This window comes from Mesoplodon mirus, assembly GCF_964341445.2.
Source record: "Mesoplodon mirus genome assembly, chromosome: 13".
In the NCBI taxonomy this organism is placed as follows: Eukaryota; Metazoa; Chordata; class Mammalia; order Artiodactyla; family Ziphiidae; genus Mesoplodon; species Mesoplodon mirus.
Window position 1 is genome coordinate 51,004,438 of NC_138989.1, and position 26,097 is coordinate 51,030,534.

General features: G+C 43.3%; 1 protein-coding gene across 3 annotated transcripts in view; it reads left to right on the forward strand.

Moving 5' to 3' along the window:
* The window catches only part of MOCOS (molybdenum cofactor sulfurase), a gene marked incomplete at its 5' end in the record, with an annotated part of 55,774 nt that overhangs the window by 13,752 nt on the left and 15,925 nt on the right, over nucleotides 1–26,097 (forward strand). For all 3 annotated transcript variants that reach the window (XM_082640052.1, XM_082640054.1, XM_082640053.1), the window contains 5 exons: nucleotides 4,781–4,897; nucleotides 6,840–7,301; nucleotides 11,519–11,681; nucleotides 21,252–21,330; nucleotides 24,612–24,736. In XM_082640052.1, the coding sequence (XP_082496178.1) occupies nucleotides 4,781–4,897; nucleotides 6,840–7,301; nucleotides 11,519–11,681; nucleotides 21,252–21,330; nucleotides 24,612–24,736 (946 nt within the window). The remainder of the gene's footprint in view (nucleotides 1–4,780; nucleotides 4,898–6,839; nucleotides 7,302–11,518; nucleotides 11,682–21,251; nucleotides 21,331–24,611; nucleotides 24,737–26,097) is intronic.

A 26,097-nucleotide genomic window follows, 5' to 3' on the forward strand; every position in this document is an offset into this window, starting at 1 on the left:
AGTTGACTGTGAAGACCCCAGCCCACACTGCCCCTCACTTACACAGCCCAGTGCCACTCAGAAGCAGACAATTTTAAATGCTTCTGAGGAGTGGTGGAAAATGCATCACGGCCAAAGGTTTGCCTTCTCAAATATGTTATTCTAGGTTATTGGTACAATAAGTTTTGCTCTCGAACCTAAAATACGTGAATTTTTTCAGGGGTGTGGAGGAGGACAGACAAGCGACCATGAAGTGTGCTGTGGCAGGCATGTTACTGAACTCAGGTTGGGCTGCCCACCACTCAAAAGCCAATAATCGAGGGGCAAGTGTCAGTAGAAAGGAAAGGTGCTTTATTCAGAAAAACTGGCAATCTGGGAAGAAAGTGGACTCATGTCCGGAGACCAGCTCCACAGATTCTGCTCAGCCATGACAATTTTTAAAGGGAAAAAGGGGAAACAGTCTCAGTTAATCATTAAGGTAGGAGATCAGATTCTTCATCATTTTTCCATTGACTTCTGATCTTCGTTTGGTACTGTCTTGCCCTCATGGTCCACCTGCAATTGGATGTTCTCTTGCCCCTGTTGTCCGCCTGCAAATTTGCTAACAGGGAAGCTGTTATTCTTTAACTACTTAATTAGAGAGTCAGTCATTCTTTAACTACTTAATTCTTCATTCTTACTCCTTTTAATCCAGGAAAGGAATCAACCGGTTAAGCAAGGCATTGTGTACATTCAGTAGAGCAGAAGTCCGGAGTTAGGTTAAATGTTACCTAGTGATCTCATTTTTACAATTAAGGTCTGTCTGAGGAAAACAGAAATGAACAAACAGAAAAGGGGCAAAAGAGCTGCTTACAAATCCCCACTATCAGACATCATTACATTTCTATGGGAATAGGAGTGAAGGTCCATCTTCTGTAACTGCTTCATGCTGAGAGAAGGTGTTGAGATCTTAGAGTGAAAGATGTCGACATGGGTCTGTAGCATCTCTTTGCTGACAATTTTAGTTGCCCACTCACATATATGGGCAGAGCAAGCTACAGTTATTCCTATGCCCACAAAGATATAGATTATTACGAACAATAGCATTAATCCCATTCTTTCATCAGACACAGAGTCTGTGACTCTCTTGTCCTAATCTTTAACTGCTCAAGCCTTTTCTTTTGTGACTCTGGGAGGCTTGGGAGACTTCAGTTTTTCTACAAATAAGAGGCAGCCTTTGTACTTGGCGGGGGGCGGGGGGCCCACAGGGTTCTGCTTGGCCCAAGCAGCGGTGAAAGAACCCCCCCCACCACCCTTTGCCCAGAGAAGCCTCAAGAGGAAGACTCCCCCTCCCACTCAGGGAGCCTATCTGGGTGCCTGGCTGACTTCACCAGGACCTTCATTCTCCAAGGCATCACACAGGATGAGTTTCTCCCTCTGTGCCTTTGTAGAGGAAGCTCATCCTATGAGTGGAGGCCGAGGCTGAGGCATGGCCAGCTGTACCAGCCCAGGAGAATCTTGGGTTTTCCTGGGCTCCTTCACATGTGGGAATTCCACAGGGACTTGGGGGGGCCTTCGGAAAAATCAGATGGCGTCATGGCTGGGTCTGGCTGTCTCTTTTTCAAGGGATGCGTGAAAGAATCGAGCCTTCTTTGAGAAGATTTTGGGTTCTTGTTTTTGACATCCAGGTCTCCGAATTTCATTCTTCCCTCTGTTGAAGTCAGTCTACCCAGTGGTTAAGAGGGTGGGTTCAGATTTGGACTGCCTCTTGCTGGCTCTGGGAGCTTGGGTGAGTTATTGTAAGCGCCCCAAGTCTCCGTGAAATGGGGGTAACAATCTTCCCTGCTGATAGGTTGTCACGAGGATTAAATGAGTTACAATACACAGCCCCTTAGCACTGAGCTAGTATGAAGCAAGTGCTCTATTGCACTGTGGTCAGACCGGTTTCTCACCCTCCCTGGATGCAGCGCTCATCCTGCCCCAGCAGCCAACTCCTTCACCTGGCTGGGCACTGGCCAAGCCTGTATGGGATTCCAAAAGTCTCAGGGTGAGAGGAGATGAAGTTGTGATGAGAAATTAGTATGAAGGGTAAGTGTGGCCAAAACAGCCTCTTCCACCCACATGCTCTTCTAGGTGGGGTCCCTGTCTCTTCCCCTTAGAATCTTGGCAGGTCTATGACTCACTCATAACCAACAGAATGCTACAGAAGGTGACACTGCTTGGCTTTGGAGGCTGGGTCAGAAAAGGCCACGCAGCATCAGCATTGCTCCCTGGGGCATTCACTTTTGGAACCTCGAGTTACTGTGGTAAGGAGTTTTACGCTGAGCAGCCATGCTGTGAGGAAGCCAAAAGCAGGCATGATGGTGACTGTCTGCTTTGAGCCCTTCTGGCTTGGAGGCCAGACACATACATGAGAAGCTGAATCTCCAGGTGATTCCAACCCCAGACGTCATGTCGCTCTCAGCCTTCTAGTCTTCCCAGCTCAGACAAGCCATCTCCTCTGGGGCCTTTCTGAATTCCTGACCCCACTGTAGCCATGAGCACAATAAAATAGTTATTGTTTTAGGCTGCCAAATTTGGGTGGCTTCTTTTGTGGCTGTGGTAGCTGGAATAGTGGATACAGGGTGGGTGGGGGAGACTTCTCATTCACTTGGCGAGAGTTGGGGTCAGGGAGTGAGGGGCTTTCCTAGGGGCTGCCCCTTGAATGGAGACCACCTGATCCTGGAGGTGGAGTAGGCCAGACCCAGTGGTGCCGCCAGGTCTTACCTCAGAGAGCAGGGAACTCCTGGATTTCACCAGCAGAAGTGGCTTCTTTTCATTCTGACTGTCCAGGGGAGATGGCTAAAGGGAAGACACTGTGGTCCTCATAAGGGTGTGTGGGAGGTAACACCGCTGTGCCTGCCTAGCGGGGAGGCCAGGCTGACCACGTGGTGACCTGTGTCTGTGTCCCCCACCTGTACTTCCCAGGGAGAAAAGTTTCAAAGGCTTCTCTGACTGGGCAAGATGTGTTTGTTTCCTTGAATGCATTTAGGGCATTCCCCCAAGTTTAACCTGAGTCACCAGGGCTGAGGACCCACACTGGGCCCCCAGGCCCTTGGGGGAATGGAGCCCTGGACCCACAAACAGAGGAGCTGGGATAAACATCCCTCGTGCCAGCTCACCTTTGAGCCTTGTGACTACGAATCACCTGTCTAGCTTCCAGGGGACAGGAAAGAGCCTTGGAACTTCTGGATTGAATAGCAGTTAGTTCTGTGCTTCAACCCAAAGTCTGAGACACTATGAAAACAAATCGATAACACACAGTGTCAACACAGTAATGTTTGCAGCCTGGGCTGGGAGCTGAGGCAGAGCTGCTCTGACTGGTAGCTCTGCTAAGTCCTGCTCTGGGAATCTACCCGGTAGCAGAGGACGCCAAGGAGCTGCCCCACGTCCCAGCCGCCCTCAGATTTTATGTTTGTGAATCTCCCTTGAAACATGTGGGCTCTTTTTTCAAAGATTAATTGATTAAAAAATTTTTTAAACAATTGAGATATAACTGATGTATAACATTGTATTAGTTTTAGGTGTACAGTGCAGTGATTCGATATATATGTATATTGAGAAATGATTACTACAGGTTTAGTTAACACCCATCACCACACATAGTTACAAATTTTTTTTCTTGTGATGACAACTTTCAGGACTTACTCTCTCAGCAACTTTTACATGTGCGATACAGTGTTGTTAACTATAGTCACCATGCTGTACATTACATCCCCAGGACTTATTTATCTTATAACTAGAAGTTTGTATCTTTTGACCACCTTCATGACCCCCATCCCTTGCCTCTGGCAGTCACCAATCTGCTCTCAGTATCTATGAATTTTGATTTGATTCCACATGTAGGTGAGATCATACAGTATTTGTCTTTGTCTGACTTATTTCTTAGCAGTTTTCATTATGACTTAGCATAATGCCCTCAAGGTCCATCCATGTAGTCACAGATGGCAGGATTTCCTTTTTTATAGCTGAATAATAATATTTATAAATCACATATTTTTTATCCATTCATCCTTTGATGGATACTTAAGTTGTTTCCATGTCTTGGCTAGTGCAAATACTGTAATGAACATGGGGGTGCAGATATCTTTTCAAGACAGTGATTTCATTTCCTTCGGATAAATACCCAGAGGTAGAATTGCTGGATCAAAGTTCCAGCAATTCGTTCTATTTAAAATTTTTTAAGGAACTTCCATACTGTTTTCCATAGTTCCTCACCAGTTTACATTCCCACCAGCAGTGCACGAGGGTTCCCTTTTCTCCACATTCTCTCCACCTCCTGTTATTTGTTGTCTTTCTGATAATAGCTGTTCTAACAGGTGTGATATTAGATGCTAGCTATTAGATATTTGAGAGCTGATGTCATTGCAGTTTTGATTTACATTTTCCTAACAATCAGTGATATTGAGTACCTTTTCATGTACCTGTTGGGCATTTGTATGTCTTCTTTGGAAAAATGTCTGCTCATTTAAGAAATCAGACTGTTTGTTTTACATGTGAGCTCTTAACTTGGAGTTTGGTGTGAATTTGATATCTTTCACTTTTCTCAGGCATATGTTTATAACCCAACTGGATAAGATTTAATTATCAGTAACATTTTATAAAATGTGTTTAGTAAACCCACGATAGATCATGGCACTTTAGAGCAAAATTCCAAGCTCATATTTTCATTTTACTGTTAAGAAAGAGAGGTCCAAGTATGGATCTGAAACTCCTTCCCAGGCAATCAGAGTAAAACTGGACACTCCTAACACTGGTTCCATGTCATATATTAAACCCGCAGGTGGATAAAATGGCCAGTCTTCACAACATCCACGTGCGAACCGGCTGCTTCTGTAACACTGGGGCCTGCCAGAGGCACCTGGGGATAAGTGATGAGATGGTCAAGAAGCATCTTCAGGTTGGTACTGGACTGTGTGGTCCAAACGCTGGCCAGCAAACCCCAATGGTGGTGCCTCTAACTTCATTAGAGGCTGGTCGTGTGTCTGGGGTCGGGGCTGGATCTGCGAGCTCATTTCTCTGAGCCCACCCTGTGAATGTGTAAAGAAAAAGGGGTCAATAAAAATAGAAAACAGTTCAAGATAGTATCTCTCTGGCAGTCATTTTTTAGTTTGAGGGCAAATATTTAGAGGCAGAAGAGGGTTGTTTTTTTTTTTGTTTTTTGTTTGTTTGTTTGTTTGTTTTTCCCAGAAGAGGGCTTTTAACAGGGGGCAAGCAAATGTGAAAATGTGCTTGTACATGCAGAGGGCCCTTAGCTAGTTCGGTCCTGCCAGAGTGAAATCTCCAAGCAGGAGGTAGCTCATGTCTGGGTTGGGTGGGGAGAGGAACTCTTCTACGGGGCATTCGGCATTTCTTGGGTCCCCTCTCTTCCTGTCTCTCCTCTGGGCTGAGGTTTGTCAGTTCAAGGTACAGCCTGTTTTGAACCATTTCATAAGAATGGTTTGAGTGGCAAAGAGCCCTTATTTATATCAGAATAGTTTCTAACTTAAGTTTCTTTTGGTTGCCACTAAATATTGAATATATTAAATCCCAACCACCTGTGAACAATGTTTTATTTAAAAAGGGGGGGAGTACTTCCCTGGTGGTCCAGTGATAAAGAATCCACCTTACAATGCAGGGGACGCAGGTTCCTGGTCAGGAAACTAAGATCCCACACGCTGCGGGGCAACTAAGCCCGCATGCCACAACTACTGAGCTCGCGCGCCTCAACTAGAGCCCACGCGCTCTGGAGCCCACGCACAACAACTAGAGAGAGAAAACCCGCATGCCACAACTAGAGAGAAGCCCACGCACCACAATGAAATATCCTGCATGCCTCAATGAAGATCCTGCGTGCCACAACTAAGACCTGATGCAGCCAAAAAAAAAAAAAAAAAGAGAGAGAGAGAGAGAAGGGGGAATTCCCTGGCAGTCCAGCGGTTAAGTCTTGGTGCTTCCACTGCACGGGGCGTGGGTTTGATGCCTGGTCGGGGAACTAAGATCCCTCACGCCACATGGTGTGGTTAAAAAAAAAATAATAAAATAAAATAAATAGAGAGAGAAGGAGTCTCAGAACACAGACAAATGCAGTTCCAGATGTAATATTGATCCTGTGGAATGCCGTGGCCTCATCTCCTTGGGTGACTGACTTGGGTTCAGCTCTGGGGGAGGTAAGCAGCTGGAGCAGCGACCAACACCAGGCTGCCAGGCTTGGAGAGGCTTGGGGACGTCTTGCCTTTCTTTCACCACCTCCCGACCGGACACTCATGCTGCCTTTGGCTTTCATCCTGGCCTTGGGCCAGTTATTCATAGGGGCAGCACCTCTGTCTTGCCCTCTTGTCAAAGGGCAGCTGTCAGGGATGCAAACCTCCCTTTGGTTCTGAGAGAGACTAAAAGACATGGCCAGCAGGTGTTCCTCTCACTCAAGCCCTAGGTAGACCAAGGAGCTGACCCATCTGTGCTTCTGCAACTTTGGTCTGTCTTTTGATACCTCTGTGGGTGGGCACTGTGTGTGTGTTTCTGGTAAATGCTTTCCATGAATGATTTCTTTTAAACTTAAAAAAAAATTTATTTATTTTTATTGAAGTATAGTTGATTTACAATGTTGTATCTTTTAGACTTTTCAGTGCCCCCCTGAGATTGGTATAGATCCCAATTCACAGTTGAGCAAAGAAAGACGTCCAGAGAGTGAGTCCCTGTGCTTCTGGAACTATGCCTCAGGCACACGGCTCCTATTAGTGTTGTAGTTCTTTTTTCCTGGGTTAATTTTATCTTATAAAATTAACAAAACTTGTTTTACAAAATGGTTTCCACTTTATCCACGAGGAATGAGTCACTCTGGCTGACTTATTTCTTTATTCTAGGCTGGTCATGTCTGCGGTGACGATGTGGACCTCATAGATGGGCAGCCGACGGGATCTGTGAGGATTTCGTTTGGATACATGTCTACGCTTGAGGATGCCCAGGCCTTTCTCAGGTTCATCATAGCAACCCGACTGCACCTGTCTCATGGCCAGCCTCTCCCTCTGGCCACGCCTGGGGAGGCTGGAGCCCTGCCAGCAGAGAGCGAGGCTCAGAACGCCGTGCCTGCCACCAGGGCCAGACGTAGTCCTTCACCTCAGGAAGATGCTTCCCCAGACTCCAGGGTTTGGGACAACTCACCCACCACTGTGGATGCTGTGAGTTTGCGCCCACCTCTGCTGGAGACCACCAGAACCCAGCAGACCCCTTCAGAGAAAGCTGCAGGCATCCCGGATGGGGGCCTTGGGTCACACATCATCACCAACCTTTTCCTCTACCCAATCAAATCCTGTGCCGCATTTGAGGTAAGGGTTTTAGTGGCAGCTAAAGAGATTGCTTCTTTTTTGTTTACTTTATGATGTTGTTTGATAAAGCAAAGAAGAAAGTTCAGGAAGTGAAGGAAAACATGCAGAAAATCAAAATCATAGTAGCCACTCTCATTCTGCCTTTCTTGGTTTGGGCTGACTTTTGACCATGGCTCTGCTTATGGGGACCCCTGAGAGGATCCTGTCTCTGGGTGTGACCACCTAGTTACTGTTGATAGTTAAGGATGTCACTTTCACTGAATGTGTGTGTGCTGGCTCCCTGCTGAAGCATCGTACGTGCTTTGTTTCATTTGATCCTCAAAACAATAATATGAGGTGCTGGGTAATATCATCCCCATTTTATAGATATGGAGCCCGGGGGCTATTGAGGTTAAGCACTTTGCCCAGGTCATGACCCCCTAATAAATGATAGAGCAAGGATTTGAATCCAGGTGTGCTGACTCCTTGGGTCCCTGCTCTCATGCATCTGTTCCGCTCAGCTCTCCCCGTGGAGGTGAACTACATAATGTCTGTAAACATGCTGGGCTGGTAGTCACTGGAGCTGGGAGCTAGAGACCAAGTCCCAGGGACACACATAGATCATAGAAAGACAGCCTCATAGAAAGTTCCCAGCCTCCTGAGCCTCTGAGGAGGTCCCAGCCTCCTGAGCCTCTGGGATGACAGGCTCCCTGGCTCCTGGTCGGACATACCATGGTCAAGGCTGTTTGTTGCCTGCATTTCGGGCTGGTCACCCAGGAGCCTGTCCTCCAACCTGAGACCATAAATAAGCAAGTTCACCTCCACTCCTGAATGGAGGCAGGTGAGGAGTATCAGGACTCTATTTTCACAGATGAGTCATGTCCCATAGAAGAGCCGCATTGCACAGATAGCGTAGCAGGAATTAGTGTTCCATTTTACAGACAAGGACACTGAAGCTCAGTAGGTTTCCTTTTTTGCTAAAGGTCTTCTATCCATCTGCTCTTTCAGAAACTATACACTGAACACCTGCTACCCGCTGGGCCCTGGGCCTACACTTGCTGTGCAGTGATGAGCAAAATGGAAACGGTTCCTTCTCTCAGGGTGTGCAGTATCTCAGAAGGGAAACAGGCACTTTATGACACACACACACATATCTATGTATCTGTGTATCTATCTACCTATCATCTATCCATCCATCTCCATCATCTATCCATAGGCCATGATTTCGTACTAATGCCTCCAATTCCAATCCAACACCACAAAGTTTATTTAGCCGTCCCCCCTTCTGCACTTGTAAATCCTGTGAGAACCCTAGCTCCCACTGTCCTCAGTGAATACTTATTTGCCCAACTCCTTCCGTAACCCAAAGCCCAGCTGCACCAGCTGAAAGCTCACCCCTCACATGCCAACACAGACACACTGGCTGAAAACTTGGCCCACACAAAGAAGAAGAAGGACGCAGGAAGCCAGTAAATGATAGACATGTTCCAACAGATGGGTGTGAAGAACCGTGAAGGGTCTGAGAAACAGCCCGCCACAGTTTCATGGTTGCTGACAGAAGACATGAGATTCCTGGGTCAGAGACAAAGGACTTACTCACAACCCAGCACGCAGCATGAGCTTCACGGTGTGTTGCTTCTCTTTGTCCCCCAGGTCCCAAGACAGGGTCCAGAGGGGCCCAGGTGGATGCTGTGCTCATGTTCAGGAACCTCTAACTCAGGAAACCTGACTCTTTCATAATAGGATGCCAGCCAACCTGTGTAGTCTTCGATCACGGAGAAGCCATTACCTTTATAATATTGGACTGTGAGCAAACCTGCCCTCTGCTCCAGAGGGTTGTAGAGCTGTTCACTATACAAATATCCTTGAAAAGGTAGTCTGGAACAAAAGGGCAGTTGTTGAAACAGGCATGCAGAAATGAGAAATCCATGGAGAAATGCCTCCCAATAATAGACTGTCTTCTAAAAAGTTATTTGTAATTCAAAACATGTTCTCCTATAGAAATAATGATTCAATGGTGGTTTCTGGGCCTAGCTACCATTATATAGACTATAGTATTGCTGAACTTGAGTGCTGTACTAGCAGAAGCGGCCATAGTCTGTGGGGAGAGGCCGGACACACAAGACAAGTGAAGGGCAGAGGTAAAGGGATTAACACCTGTGGATCATCTGATCTATTTCAGTTACTTTACATTTTATGTTTTGTTTTAATTTTCACTCAGTCCTATGAGAAATGATAATAACGTCCATTTTACACATGACAAAGCCATGGCTCAGGAAGGTTAGTTGTCCAAAGCTAAAAACTAGCTGACGTGAGATTTAAGCCCAGGTTTGTCAGTCCTCAAAGTACTCTCCCCACTCCCACCCCACTGCACCACATTTCTGCGTCTTGGATGCAGGGCTTACCTTGCTTGAGGTTCAGTTTGCCTTGACACTGTTTCTTCTTGAGTTCTGCGCCCTCCCCCTGGGGCCCCCAGCTCCTCTCCTTCACTTTCCCTGATGCCTCAGTCTTCCCTCAGGTCCCTCCCAGCAGGACCCACCCCACAGTGCCCCTAGGTTAAAAATTGCTTTCCTTTCTTCATTACCCCCAACTGAAGTTTTCAGATTCCTTTGAGAAGTTGATTTGAGTGCTCAGAGGAAAATGACGGGATGGAACTGATTCACAATTAGTGTGTGAATGTTGGTCTCTTAATCGTAATACTATTTCAAAGCCATTGCTTGAGCTACACCCTTCTTTTAACAGACAGCTGGCTCCAGAAGAGCCCTCACAGATGGAACTACTGCACCTGCCGCGCTGTAAGCAACTTGTGTAACTTGTGGACAAAACTCCTGCAAAGACCTGGTCCCATGTTATTGAAATTTCATTAGTTTTCCCCTGATGTTCTTTTTCTGTTCCAGATCCTATCCAGGACACCATATGACATTTAGTTCTTGTGTCTCCCTAGGCTCCTCTGGGCTGTACCAGTCTCTCAGACTTTCCTTGTTTTTATAACCTTGATACTTTGGGGGGTATCCATCAGGTATTTTTTAGAATATCCATCAGTTTGGGTTTGTCTGATGTCTTTCTGAGGATTAGACTGGGGTTATGGTTTGTTTTGGAAGTAGGACCACAGAAGTAAAGGGCTATTCTCATCGTATCATATTAGGGTACTGTCAGCATGACTTACCACTATTGACGTGAACCTGGAGCACCCGGTATTTGCCAGGTTTCTTCGCTGTAAAATTTCTCCTCCACTCTGTTCCCATGCTGTTCTCTTTGGAAGCAAGTCACTACGTGTAGCCCACACTTAAGGGGTAGGGAGTTATAGGGAGTTATGCTCCACTTTCTTGAGGAGGGAACACCTACATCAATTATTTGGGATTCTTCTGTATGAGGGATTTGACTTTTTCTATTTATTTATTTGGAATCATGGGTATTTATTTTATACTTTGGATTATAATTCAGTACTACATTATTATTATTATTACTATTCAATATTTTCCAGTTTTGGCCATTGGGAATGCTTTCAGTTGACTCCTGCGTCCCTTTGACATACCTCCATCATTTTGTTTTTTGAGCACTTCCTTACTTTTCTAGCACTACAGGGTGCTCCTGGCTCATCTTGTATATATTCTCTGACCCAGCCCTAGAATAAACCATTTCTCCAAGGAGTCCTGGTTCTTTTTATTGGAGAATGCTATTAAATGCAAGATCTGGGCACTGGGCATAATTTGTATTTTAATTTTGTAGAAATATGAAGAATTGAGGAAAACTTACACACTAAAGTGGATCAACTCAGGGACCATTCCAGTGTAGCCACAATTTGTGCAATAAGTCTGTAGTACCAGGATATATGCCTGTTCAGGCATCCACCACTGTGGAAGGACACACAGAAAGCAGGTGCAGTGGAGGCCTGTGGGGAGGGGAGTGGGACACAGACTGGGGCGGAGACTTACTTTTCAAGTACACTCTTATGCTCCCAGAACGTTGTACTGTGCACACGCATTACCTACTTAAAAAGCAGGTTGAAGTGGAGAAGGGTGCAAACTGGATCTGGAGGGTGAATGGAAGGTATCTCAATCCCAAAGTCTCCTTTGCATTGTCTTCTTTGTTCTACTTCCTTCTCTTCATCCCTTTTTTCCTTCAAGAGTCTGTGCTGAGTTTCTGAAGTCCTCTGCTTTTGTACAGCCGCTGTGCAATAAATGCGAGGATGAGTTTTGAGGAGCCCTGGCTTAAAATACATTGACCTTTTTGTTTAGGTGACCAAGTGGCCTCTAGGAAATCAAGGGCTGCTGTACGACCGGAGCTGGATGGTTGTGAATCACAATGGTGTTTGCCTGAGTCAGAAGCAGGAACCCCGGCTCTGCCTGATCCAGCCCGTCATTGACCTGCAGCGAAGGATCATGGTCATCAAAGCCCAAGGTCTGGAAACTGGGTTCAGTTTTACAAAGCAGCTGTCAAGAGTAGCTTTTTTTCTCATAGGAAAGTAAAGTCATGGCTTTTCCTTTACCAAATATTAAAATAATCCAAAAGGAAGTGAAATGATGTCTAGAAGAGACAATGGAAAGTTTGTTCCTTTTGTGTTTTTGGGATTTCTTTGGGGGCAGATTTTGGGGAAGAGGTAAAGATCTGATGGTCCAATCAGAAAGTAAATAGATATAGATATTGAAATTATATGTTGTCCTTTTACTTACATTCCTTTTAATTCCTTCACTCATCATATGTTCTGCAAGCTTTGATTCTTCCTTGTGGATTTTTTTTTTTTTTTTTTGGCAGCGCGGCTTGCGGGGTCTTAGTTCCCAGACCAGGATCGAACCTGGGTCCTCAGCAGTGAAAGTGTGGAGTCCTAACCACTGGACTGCCAGGGAATTCCCCCTTGTGGATTTTTATTATGAACTAACACATATAAATTCATAGGCCAGCTCTGTCCAGTGGACCCTTATGTGATGATGGAAATCTTCAACATCTACATTATCCAGTTTGGTAGCCACCAGTCAGATGTGGCTACTGAGTGCATGAAATGTGACTAGCAGGACACTGGAACTATATTTTAATTTTATGTGATTCTAATTAATTTAAATTACCAAATGTGGCTAGTGGCTACAGTGTTGGACAGCACAAGTATAGAGAATACTATAATACGTACTTACAGCATCCAGTTTTAACAAACCTTCACATTTGGCCACATTTGCTTCAATTTCTCCTCCTCCTCTCCCTACTCCTCCCCAGTTCTCTTACCTCCCACTACCCCCCTCCTTTCTCCCTTCTCCGCCACCTCTTCCTCCTCCTCCTTCTTTTAAGACATAAAAACATTACAGATATAGCTGAAATTCCCTATGTACTTCTCCTTGGTCTCATTCCTTCTCCTTCCACACCCCACCTACCATGTATAGAATATTCCAATTTCCCTCCTAACTTATATCTGTACTTTTGTGATATATCCCATTTCCATATATTCAATGATTATGTTTCTTGGCTGTAGGTGTTCTATTCTGTTCCAGTGGTTTATTTTTTCTTGAACCAATAAGCCAATGTTAATAACTATAGAATGAATTTTGATATCTGGTAGGGCATGTCCTTCTACCTCATGCTTCCAGATTGTCTTGGCTATTCTTGGCCTTTGTTCCCTCTATGAATTTCAACACATGCACAGATTTGTGTAGTCACTCCCATCATCAAGGTACAAAACAGTTCCATCATCCCAGAAAACTCCCTCATGCTATCCCTTTATAGTCTCTCTTCTCCCCACCCTTAACACCTGGCAATCAGAGATCTGTTCTCTATCACTATAGTTTTATTTTTTTGAGAATGTTATATAAATAGAATATACAATATGTGACCTTCTGACATTGGCTTCTTTCACTTGGCATGATGCGTTTAAGTCCCATCTAAGTTACTACATGAATCGGTAGTTTATTCTTTTTTTTATTGTTGAGTAGTATTCCATTGCATGGATATACTAGGGTGTGTTCATCCATTCATCTGTTAAAGGACATTAGGATTGTTTCCAGTTTTGAGCAATTATGAATAGAGCTACTCTAAACATTCATGTGCAGGTTTTTGGTTGATCACAAGTTTTCATTTCTCTAGAATAAATACTAGGCGTTGATTGCTGAGTCATATGGTAAGGATATGTTTACCTTTAAAAGAAACTGCCAAACCATTTTCTAGAATGACCGTGTCATTTTTCATTCCCACCAGCAATGTATGAGAGTTCCAGTTGTTCCACATTCTGTCAGCTTTTGGTATTGTCAGTATTTTTTGTTTTATTTCTTTTAATAGGTGTGTAATGGCATCTCATCATGATTTTTTTTTTTTTTTTTTTGGCCGTACCATGTGGCTTGCAGGATCTCAGTTCCTTGACCAGGGATTGAACCCAGGCCACAACAGTCAAAGCCTGGAATCCTAACTACTAGGCCACCAGGGAACTCCTATCTCGTCATGATTTTAATTTTCATTTCCCTACTGGCTAATGATGTTAAGCATCTTTTTATGTCCTTACTTGTTCTCTTTATATTCATTTTGACCCATGGATTACGGAAGTGTGTTAATTTCTATATATTTGGAGATGTTTCTGTTTTCATTCTGTTATTGATTCTCAGTTTAATTCCATAAACTCTCCAAAAGAGAGAACATACTTTATAGATTTTAAATTAAATTTGTTAAGGTTTGGTTTATGACCAAGTATATGATTTATTGCCGTGAGTGTTCCATATACACTTGAAAAGAATGTGTATCCTGTTGTTGGGTGGAGTGTTCTATAGATGTAAGTTCTATACCAGTTGGTTGATGGTATTGCTGTTTTTCTCTATACTTGCTGAATTTTTATGTACTCGCTACCAGTTCTGTTGATTACTGAAAGAAGAGTGTTGAAGTCCCCAACTGTAATTGTGGATTTGTCTATTTTTTCCTTAGTTCTCTTAGTTTTTGCTTCACTTAGTATTATTATGTGTCCTTGGTGAATTGTTCCCTAAGTAATGCTCCTCTTTATACATGGTCATTTTCTTTGTTCCAAAGTGTGAAGTGTGAAATTCTTTGTCTGATATGAATATAGCCATTCAGCTCTCTTTTGGTTAGTGTTTACATGGTGTATCATTTTCCACCTTTATATTTATTTCTTCTAGCTTTATCGATATTTATGTAACATCCCATAAAATGTATTCATTTAAAGTGTACCATTCAATGATATGTTTGGTATATTCACAAAGTTGTACAACCATCACCACAATCAATTTTAGAACATTTTCATCGCCCTCAAAGAGAAACCCCATACACATTAGCAGTCACTCCCCATTTCCAACCTTATCCCCGGCTTCTGGCAACCACTAATCTACTATCTGTTTCTATGGAGTTGCCTATTCTGGATGTTTCATATAAATGGAAACAATATATGACTGGCTTCTTTCACTTAGTGTAATGTTTTTAAGGGTCATCCATATTGTTGAATAATATTCCATTGTATAGATATACCATATTTTTTTTATCCATTCATCAGTTGATGGATATTTGGATTGTTTCCATTTGTGGTTATTATGAATAACGCCGCTGTGAACATTTATGTATAAATTTTTGTGTGGACATATGTTTTCAATTCTGTTGGATATATACCTAGGAGTGCAATTGCTGGGTCATATGATAACTCTGTGTTTAGCATTTCCAAAGTGACTCCATCACCATTTTACATTTCCACCAGCAACATATGAAGCTTCCAATTTCTCCACATCTTCCCCAACACTTGTTATTTTCTGTTGTTGTTTTTTTTAATAGCCATCCTAATGGGTGTGTAGCAGTACCTCACATGGTTTTGACTTGCATTTCCCTAATGACTAATGATACTGACCATCTTTTTATGTGTTTATTGTCCATGTGTATATCTTCTTCAGAAAAATATCTATTTAAATTCTTTGCTTACTTATTTTTTAATTATTGAGTTGTAAGAATTCTTTATATATTTGAATATAAGTCACTCTTTAGATCATATTTGCAAATATTTTCTCCCATTGTGTAGACTTCCTTTTCATTTTCTTTATGGCTCCATTTTACATTTAATCTGCCTATATCATATTTGAAGTGAGTTTCTTGTATCCAGCATACAGTTGGCTCATGCTTTTTATCCATTCTGACATTCTCTATTATTTTCATTGGGATTTTGATTGCAAAATTACATATTTTGTAATCATATTTTGACTGTAATATCATAAATTAATTTCAGAATTTATATCATATAATATTGAGTTCTCTATATATAAATAGTATCTCTCTCCATGAAGATTTCTTTACTCCAAAATTTTTTTTTTTTTTTTTTTTTTTTTTTGCTGTATGCGGGCCTCTCACTGCTGTGGCCTCTCCCGTCGCGGAGCACAGGCTCCGGACACACAGGCTCCGCGGCCATGGCTCGCGGGCCCAGCCGCTCCGCGGCATGTGGGATCTTCCGGGATCGGGGCACGAACCCGTGTCCCCTGCATCGGCAGGCGGACTCTCAACCACTGCGCCACCAGGGAAGCCCACTCCAAAATTTTAATAATAATTTATTAAAATAATTTAAATAATATTTTCCAGAAAAATTTTGCACATTTTTTGTTATATAATTGTTTATTTGAGTATTTTGAGCACTATCTTTTTTTTTCTATTAAATGTTTTAATTGGTTATTTTTGTAGTATAGAAACACTGTTGTAGTATAGAAACACTGTTGACTTTCGTATATCAGTGTTTTACCCAGTACTTTTTCTGAATTCCTGTTAGTTTTATTAGTTGGTCTGAAGATTTTCTCGCATGTTCTATATAAATAAGCATATCATCTTCTAATAATGACAGTTTCATATCTTCCTTTTCAATTTTTATTCACTCCCTCTTTTTTCTTCTTTTCTTACTGCATGGAGCAGTGATGGAAAATATCCTTTTTTATTACTGACTTGAATAAAATGCTTCTAAAATTTCAAAGGTAAGAGTTGTATTTATTGTACATTTTTAATAGATTAGTTTTACCAGGCTAAAGTAGTTTTTTTTAATTTAGTCAAAAGTTTTATCATGACTAATAGTTCTTACTAAATGCTCTTTCTGCATCTGTTGGTTATATTTTTTCCCTATAGTCTATTAGTGTGATGTCTTAACATTAGTAGATTGTCTAGTACTGAACTATCCTTGCATTCTTGGAGAAAAGAAAAACACTATTTGGCAATGATTTTTTGATACACTGATGGATTTAGTTTGCTAATATTTTACTGGGATTTTTGTACCTATTCTTATTAGTAAGATTGAGAAGTTATCTTATTAAAAAAATTTTTTTTTATTGAAGTATAGTTGATTTACAATGTTGTTAGTTTCTGGTATAAGCAAAATGATTCAGTTATAAATATATGTATATATATATATATATATATATATATATATATATATATATATATACTTTTCAGATTCTTTTCCATTATAGTTTATTACAAGATACTGAATATAGTTCCCTATGCTATGCGGTAGGACCTTGTTGTTTATGTATTTCATATATAATTTTTGTATCTGCTAATCTCAAACTCCTAATTTATCCCCCCCTTTAACCATAAGTTTGTTTTCTATGTCTGTGAGTCTGTTTCTGTTTTGTAAATAAGTTCATTCGTATCATTATTTGGATTCCACACATAAGTGATATTGTATGATATTTGTCTTTCTCTGTCTGACTTACTTCACTTAGTATGATAATCTCTAAGTCCATCCATGTTGCTGCAAATAGCATTATATCATTCTTTTTTATGGTTGAGTAATATTCCATTGCATATATATATACCACATCTTCTTTATCCACTCATCTGTTGATGAACATTTGGGTTGCTTCCATGTCTTGGCTATTGTAAATAGTGCTGCAGTGAACGTTGGGGTGCATGTATCTTTGTTTGTTTGTTTGTTTGTTTGTTTTTTACGGTACATGGACCTCTCACTGTTGTGGCCTCTCCCATTGCAGAGCACAGGCTCCGTACGCGCAGGCTCAGCAGCCATGGCTCACGGGCCCAGCCACTCCACGGCATGTGGGATCTTCCCAGACCAGGGCACGAACCCGTGTCCCCTGCATCGGCAGGTGGACTCTCAACCACTGCGCCACCAGGGAAGCCCCGCATGTATCTTTTTGAACTATTTTTTTTTCTGGATATATTCCCAGGAGTGGGATTTCTGGATCATATGGTAATTCTATTTTTAGTTTTTTAAGGAACCTCCATAGTGGCTGCACCAGTTTACATTCCCATCAACAGTGGAGGAGGTTTCCCTTTCCTCCACACCCTCTCCAGCATTTGTTATTTATAGATTTTTTAGTGATGGCCATTCTGACTGGTGTGAGGTGGTACCTCTTTGTAGTTTTGATTTGCAGTTCTCTACTAATTAATTGCTGTTGAGCATCTTTTCATGCACCTATTGCTCATCTGTGTGTCTTCTCTAGAGAAATGTCTGTTTAGGTCTTCTGCCCATTTTTTGACTGAGTTGTTTGCTTTTTTGTTATTGAGCTATATGAGCTGTTTGTATATTTTGGAAATTAAGCCCTGTTGGTCACATCATTTGCAAATATTCTCCCAGTCTGTAGGCAGTTGTTTCATTTTGTTTATGGTTTCCTTTGCTGTGCAAAAGCTTGTAAGTTTGATTAGGTCCCATTTGTTTATTTTTGCTTTTATTTCTATTGCCTTGGGAGACTGACATATGAAAACATTGATATGATTTATGTCAGAGAATTTTTTGCCTATGTTCTCTTCTAGGAGTTTTATGGTGTCATGTCTTATGCTTAAGTCTTTAAGCCATTTTGAGTTTATTTTTGCGTATGATGTGAGGGTGTGTTCTAACATCATTGATTTACATGTGGCTGTCCAGCTTTCCCAACACCACTTGCTGAAGCGACTGTTTTTCTCCATTGTATATTCTTGCCTCCTTTGTTGAAGTTTAATTGACCGTAGGTGTGTGGGTTTATTTCTGGGCTCTTTATTCTGTTCCATTGATCCATATGTCTGTTTTTGTGTCAATGCTGTGCTGTTTGATTACTGTAGCTTTGTAGTATTGTCTGAAGTCTGGGAGGGTTATGTCTCCAGCTTTGTTCTTTTATTTAAAAATAAATAAATAAATAAATAAATTTATTTATTTTTGGCTGTGTTGGGTCTTTGTTGCTGTGCGTGGGCTTTTCTCTAGTCGTAGTGAGCAGGGGATACTCTTTGTTGCAGTGTGTGGGCCTCTCATTGCGGTGGCTTTTCTTGTTGTGGAGCATGGGCTCTAGGTGTGCGGACTTCAGTAGTTGTGGCACGTGGGCTCAGTAATTGTGGCTTGCAGGCTCCAGAGTGCAGGCTCAGCAGCTGTGGCACATGGGCTCTGTTGCTCTGTGGCATGTGGCATCTTCCCAGACCAAGGATCAAACCCATGTCCCCTGCATTGGCAATGGGATTCCTAACCATTGCATCACAAGGGAAGTCCCTCCAGCTTTGTTCTTTTTCCTCAGAATTTCTTTGGCAATTCTGGGTATTTTGTGGTTCCATATAAATTTTAGGAGTATTTGTTCTAGTTTTGTGAAAAATGTCATGGGTAATTTGATAGGGATCGTATTACATCTTTAGATTACTTTGGGTAGTATGGCCATTTTAACAGTATTAATTCTTCCAATTCAAGAGCATGGGATATCTTTCCATTTCTTTGAATTAAGATGTTACCCTCTTTTATTATACTTGTTTAAGTTTGGATACCCAGGATATTAACATACAAAAAGAGTTGAATGGGTTACTCTTCTTTCTATTCTCTGAAGCATAAAAATGTATATCATGACTAAATAGGATTTATCCCAGAATATAAGGAATAAGAGAGAGAGAAAACAAATACTCAAATATCTTCCACTCCAAATCAGCAGCACTTTGTGAGGTGGTGTGGTATATCAGATGTTCTGCTCACTTGTAGGGACTTCCAGCACTGTGGGTGGAGGAAAGTCATCCTTTGCAGGACACGTATGGAGGACAAACTTTTGGCCCTAAATAATAAACATTAAAACAAGGCATTATAATTGTTTTATGTAAATGACTTGTCACTCCAAAAGTTTTCAGGTATCTTGAGTCCAGATGTTGGAATCTTTTATTTCTCTGTATCTCTGAGCTGTACAAGCACAGGGCTTAGTATATCCGGAATGAGCTCAATCCCCATGAACTTTGTTTGGGGTAGCCCTTGAGCTCAATCCATATGGGGACCCCAGATTAGGTTGCCTGTTTAACAAGAGGCCTGCGATTACCTTTATAAGCCAGCTGAGGGCCATATTTATGATTATATATGATTTGTGCGGAGTCTTGGGTAAGGGTAGAAAGAGGCTGAGCGCAGGCCTCCTGCTGGCAGCCCAGGGGTGCATTTCCGCCGTGCATTTGTACACGTGCTGTCCCCCTGCTGTGGTTACTTCCTCATAACCAATGTTCCAGGACTCACTTTACCATTCTCCCCTGTGGGTGCACACCCGGTACAATCCCATCCTTCCATGAACAGCCTTTTTTTTTTTTGTGGTACGCAGGCCTCTCACTGCTGTGGCCTCTCCCGCCACAAAGCACAGGCTCCGGACGCACAGGCCCAGCGGCCACGGCTCACGGGCCCAGCCACTCCGCGGCATGTGGGATCTTCCCAGACCAGGGCACGAACCCGCGTCCCCTGCATTGGCAGGCAGACCCCCAACCACTGCACCACCAGGGAAGCCCCATGAACAGCCTTTTGACACAGCAGCATCTCTAATCACTTAGCACAGCACTCTCCAAACTTCTGGAGCTTTCTGGATGAGGCCCCTTCTGACCTTCCCCACACAGGGACAGGAGTGTGGAACTGGTCGTGCTTGTGTAAGACATGGACAAGCAGGGGACAGAGCTGATGAAATACCTCTTACGCATATTGTTACTTCTCTGTCTTTGTTGTGGTGAAAGGCTTGTCATGATTGGCATGGGTCTGGGTAGCAGTCATGATCTGAAGCTTGTGAGTAGGAATGGATGTACCTGTTGCTGTGCTGTGTGTGATGAAGCAGGACCAGCATGAGCAGGGATACAGGTGTGCTTGATGTGGCTTGCTGGGGGCAGGTTGGGTCATGCCAGTGAGCAGTGTGACTGGCGGCAATGCTGAGAGGGTGCAGGACATGGGTGGGCCACACAGGAGGAGCCCACAGAGTAGGAGCCGCCACAAATTCCGCTCAGGTGTCTTGGCTTCATGCAGTTCCCTATATTTTTAATGACTCACGAAGGATGAGGAGGAGTGCAGAGTGGCAGAGGCCCTCAGCCGTTCCAGCCTTTAGCAAAGGTCTTTCACTCATCAGTGGTCATGGATCAGTTTCCTCTAGTTTCTTCCACATATTTTATTCTAAATCTATTGAAAGAATGAATACCACTTTAGCTGAGTACTGGGTATATGAGTGTTTATTATTCTTTAGACCACTATGTATATATGTTAAACACTCCTTTGTATGTATGATGTATGTAACAATTTTTTAGAAAAGAATGGCTTCTCAACCCCACTGACATAATAACAGATTTCTGGGGTTTTTTTTCCTTGGTGATAATGATGATTGACGCAGGAATCCAATTTGATGCTGATTCCTAGGGGCTACTGAGAATTGACACTATGCTGACATCCTTACAGAGTGAGCCTTCATGTCTGCCTGCCTATTTCTAAAGGATCTAAGGTAGCTTAGTGAGCAATGATGTCAGGATGTGGAGTCATGCAGAGGTAGAGAAAGCTTTCAGAGGAATTTGTAGTATTCCAGGGACTGTGGACGTGACTGCCCCAGTGCAGAGTCTTCCATGACAAAGCTGCTCAATGCACACGCTGTTGGTGGTACCAATAATGATGAAGAGAATCTCTGTGTTATAAAGAGATTTCCAAGACTCAGCCACTTACTTCATTCAACCAATTTCCAGGGTCATTAAAATTCTTCTATATTTCAGGATAATGGACTTTTTTTGGACATACTTGTTTTTTTTTCCATGATGATAAATTTGTCTCTAACCTTTATTCAATAGGGATGGAGCCTATAGCGGTGCCACTTGAGGAGAACAGCAAACCGGCTCAGATTTGCCAAAGCAAGGTCTGTGCGGACAGGTGAGGCCGCAGCAGGTGACACTCGCAGGTCTAGCCGCAGGGCGGCTCAGAGCGGGGAGGAGAGCATTGCCCTGTGCCATCGGCCCTCGGCTGCGTCCTCTGTCCAGTCTGCTGCCGCTTCCCCCTCGCACACTCCACTCCAACCACACTGGCTCCTAACTCTTCTTCACACCTACTAAGCATGCTCCCTCCTTAGGACTTGGCACTTGCTGCTCCCTCTGCCTGGAATGCTCTTTCCCTGTTTATACCCCCGCAGGGTTCACTTCCTCACCTCCATCGGGTCTGTGCTGAAAAACCTCCTTCTCAGAGGGCCCACCTGACCTCCCCCGGGAGCTAGCCCCTCCCTCTCCACTTGCTCTGCTGAATTCTTCTCCTTCTCATTAATCTTTTCCCCAACATATACCTTCAGTCCCTCCTGCTAGAATGCTGACCCTGAGAGAGCAGGACTGTCTGTGTTGCTTCCTGTAGACCCTGGAACAGTGTGGTGTGGAGGGAGGTGAGGTGAGGCAGGGGACAGTTTGGAGGAGGCATCATGGAGCTCAGAGGGGTGGCCGCAGGGGAATGGTGAGTCAAGGGACTCGATTCATAGCTTGAAAAGATTGGCTGGTGGGTGTAGAAAAGTTGGAAGATGATAAAGGTGCAAGTGGGAAGGCCAGCTGAGCATCTGTGTTAGTAACACAGGTGAGATGAGATGGAGGCTTGGATCAGGGTCAGAGAGAAAATCAGGTGGGCATCAGATATAATATATTCTGGAGGTAGAATAACCTGAACTCGCCAATGAATTGGATGTGGAAGATGAGGGGGGTGTCAAGATGTCCCTCGGGTTGTAGAACTTTCAGGTGATAGTTCAACAATTAATTTCCATATAGTTGTGGATTATTACCTAATCTGAGTTACTGATGATATATCATCTGCTGAATTCTAGGAAACGTAGAAAATGAGGGTTATAGGATTTCATTTTCTTTCTTGATCATAAATATCTACAAATCAATTTATTGAATACATCAAATTTCTGCATCCCTTTTAACCTAAATCTAATTTCAACCTGAAAACACATAGAATACAAATTTTCTGATTGTGGGCCCCTATCTGATGGGTTCCCAGTGCATCTAATACCCCAACTAGTTTACCCCCCAAATGCTAAAATGGTTAACTCTAACGGTTCAGTAGGGATTTATATATAGTAGAAGTCTTTTATTTATTTATTTTATTTTTATTTTTTTGCGGTACGCGGGCCTCTCACTGTTGTGGCCTCTCCCATTGCGGAGCACAGGCTCCGGATGCGCAGGCTCAGCAGCCATGGCTCACGGGCCTAGCCGCTCCGCAGCATGTGGGATCCTCCCAGACCGGGGCACGAACGGGTGTCCCCTGCATAGGCAGGAGGACTCTCAACCACTGCTGCCACCAGGGAAGCCCCAAGTAGAAGTCTTTTAAAATGCTAATTGCCTATTAGTTAACACAATAAAGTAGTGGGTGGGTATGTTTGTGCTCAGTAGTCGGTTATATGCATAGTACTGAGTCAGAGTACATTTCCTTCTGCACTGCAAACAAGTAAGTCATGAAATGATGTGTCAAATACTCAAGCTACATCCAAATTGGACTCAAGTTGTTAGTGCCCCAGGTCACGCTGGGATGATGAAGGGCTACATGCTCAGGAAAGGTGGGAAGGTGATAGCGTGAAGATCGTGCTCTATACAATTGAGCGTCATGGGCCCTGGCCCATCCTGGAGCCCAAGGGGTGAGCACACTCTGCATCCTCTTGCTAGTTCTTGTGCAGATTTAAACACTCATCATAGCACATTTTCAATTAGGGCAATGAATTTTGGGTAAACATTTCTGCATGTCACTATAGCAAATCTTCTCATAGAGAGAAATATAGCCATCTAGGGGTACCTGCAATTATTTATCAGGCTCTTCCCTGGTTGTAGATTTCATTTAGCTGCAACTGAGAGGAATGGCGTTTTCTGGTTAATAAAGCTTTTCGATAGCTAGAGGTCAGGCTTCTTATACTCAGAACCACAAGTACTCAATATAATGAAAAATGGACTTAGGTGCATCTCTCAAAGCACCAGAGAGAATGTCTACAAAGCAAGGTTTCATTCTTCCCTTTCCTTTCTAGAGCCTAAAGGCAGCTATTTTTCCCAGTAAAAATTAAGGACAAGTTTTCAATAATATCTATCTTGTAATCCCAATGTAAGTTATTAGCAATTTTGCATGATTAGCTCTGATGATGTGTAGATTATAATTTTTAAAAATTTTAAAATTCTATTTAAAAATTCTAGAAGTTTGAAGAGTTTTTAAAAACCAGATCAAAAAATGTACTTATGGGGGCTTCCCTGGTGGCGCAGTGGTTGAGAGTCCGCCTGCCGATGCAGGGGACGCGGGTTCGTGCCCCTGTCCGGGAGGATCCCACATGCCGCGGAGCGGCTGGGCCCGTGAGCCATGGCCGCTGAGCCTGCGCGTCCAGAGCCTGTGCTCCGCAACGGGAGAGGCCACAACAGTGAGAGGCCCGCGTAATGCAAAAAAAAAAAAAAAAAAAAAAAAAAAAAATGTACTTATGGTCTTCCCTGGTGGCGCAGTGGTTGAGAGTCCGCCTGCCGATGCAGGGGACATGGGTGCGTGCCCCAGTCCGGGAGGATCCCACATGCTGTGGAGCAGCTGGGCCCGTGAGCCATGGCTGCTGAGCCTGCGCGTCTGGAGCCTGTGCTCCGCAACGGGAGAGGCCATAACAGTGAGAGGCCGGTGTATAGCAAAAAAAAAAAAAAAAAAAAAGTACTTATATCGGTGACTTATGGCCATAGTGTTCTTTTCAGAAACCAAACACGTCAGTCCCTACAGCGTGGCCATGAGAGAAGATATTCCAGTCAGGCCTATAGTAAAAAAAAACCAGGACACCGGTCTGGGTTCCAGAGCTTCTTAAAGCAAAATAATGCTCTGGAAGCTCTTAAACTCCAAGCTTTGTGGTTCTCAGTGGCTGTAAGTAATATAAACAAAGTCTTTCAAGAGAAATTTCTAAAGCTTTTAATTTGATCTGAAAGCTTTGCATAAGCTCCAGATCCCAGGCCTTCCTGTGCCTTGGAAATCTCATTGCGATTTCCTAAGCACACTTGTCACTTTAGATTTCTGTCTTGTTGGGGGCTTCATGTTTTTATATTATATATTATATTATATTATATTATATTATATTAATTATATAATATTATATTACATAACTTCTTGCTATTTCAATTATTTAAAGGAATACTACATAACATCTTTCCTTTTTTTTTTTTTTCTGCCAGGGTAAATACTTATGACTGTGGAGAAAAAATTTCAAGCTGGTTGTCAAAGTTTTTTGGCCGTCCATATCATTTAATCAAACAAAGTTCAGACTTTCAAAGAAATGCAAGGAAGAAACGAGGCAAAGGTATCACATTTCGGATGGCTTCTTAGGGGACAGGCACTTGGGTTTACCCTTGCAGACGTGAAAATCAGCCCACAAAATGGATTGACAGGGCAAACGTGCTCATGAACAGAAAGTAGGGGTGGTCAGCCTCTGGCAGAAAGGTGCTGTAGTGGCCCCCAGGTCAGCAGGACCCATGTGTGGTCTCCAGGATGAGCCCAAGGAGGCCGAGGGGGGCTTGCAGCCTCTGCTCAAGCTCTCTGCCTCAGTCCTGCATGTTTAGAAGCACAATTAAGTTTTGTTAAAGAAAAACTTTGGTAGCTTGCTGTATACTAAGAAAATCTGGATTTCTAGTCTTGGCCCTGACACCAAATAGTTGTTGAGACCTTGGCAAATCCTTGAACCTCAGGGTGTTGAACTTCTGTAGAACTCGATGGCAGAACATTGTGACAGCATGTCATCTACTTAGATTTAAGGGTTTTGACAGTTTTTCCTGCCATAAGCTGCTGTGAGCATAAAATGAGACAGCGGAGAAGAAAGTACTTTGAGCTAACGGTACCGTATAGGAAGAGAGGGTTTTCAGGTGTCTGCTCAAATGTCGCCTGCTCGGGGGAGCCTTGCCTGGCTGCCCTCCTTAGAACCAGGGCCCCTACCTGAACCTCCAGCTCATTCCCTGTTTTATTTTTCTCTGTGGCACTTTTCACATCCTATAGGCCATGCATTTGACTCAGTTATCCTGTTTATGTTCTGCCTTCCCTGTGTTAGATCATAAGCTCTGTGAGGGAGGGATTTTTCTCTGCTTTGTTCAGGGCTTAGAACAGACCTGGCACATAGTAGTTGCTCAGTAAATACCAGATGAATAAATGAATGGACTGGAGAGTTGCCACATTACTGGTTTGTGCAGGAATGACCTGGCTTAGTCACTAGCTCCCTGGGAGACTGGCTTGTAATTCTACACCTGGAGTGAGTCATGGAGGGCTTCAGGGAAGAGGTGAGTTTGGAGTTGCATCTTAACAGGAGAGTAGAAGTGTTCCAGAAAGAGAGAGGCAAGAAGATTACTGAGGAGCAGCATGGCAGAGCTTGGCATTTCATGGGTTCAGAGACGGGTTTAGGAGGGTTGGACATGGGTAGGGGAGTGATGGGGCAGAGCTGGGGAGAAGAGATGAATGTGCTGCTGAGGAGTGAGTAAGCACTGTCTTCAGGTTGAAGAACTGAAGAATTCTACCCTGGGGAGTTTCATGATGCAGCTTGCATTAGAAGGACACCCCTGGTGAGGTGTGGAGGCTGCAAGGGAGGGGGAAATGAAGGAAGCAAAGAGGCCAGGCAGGAGGCGGCAGTGACTGTCCTAGTGGGAGATGGGGCCTGGGTAGGCAAAGGTGGGAGCA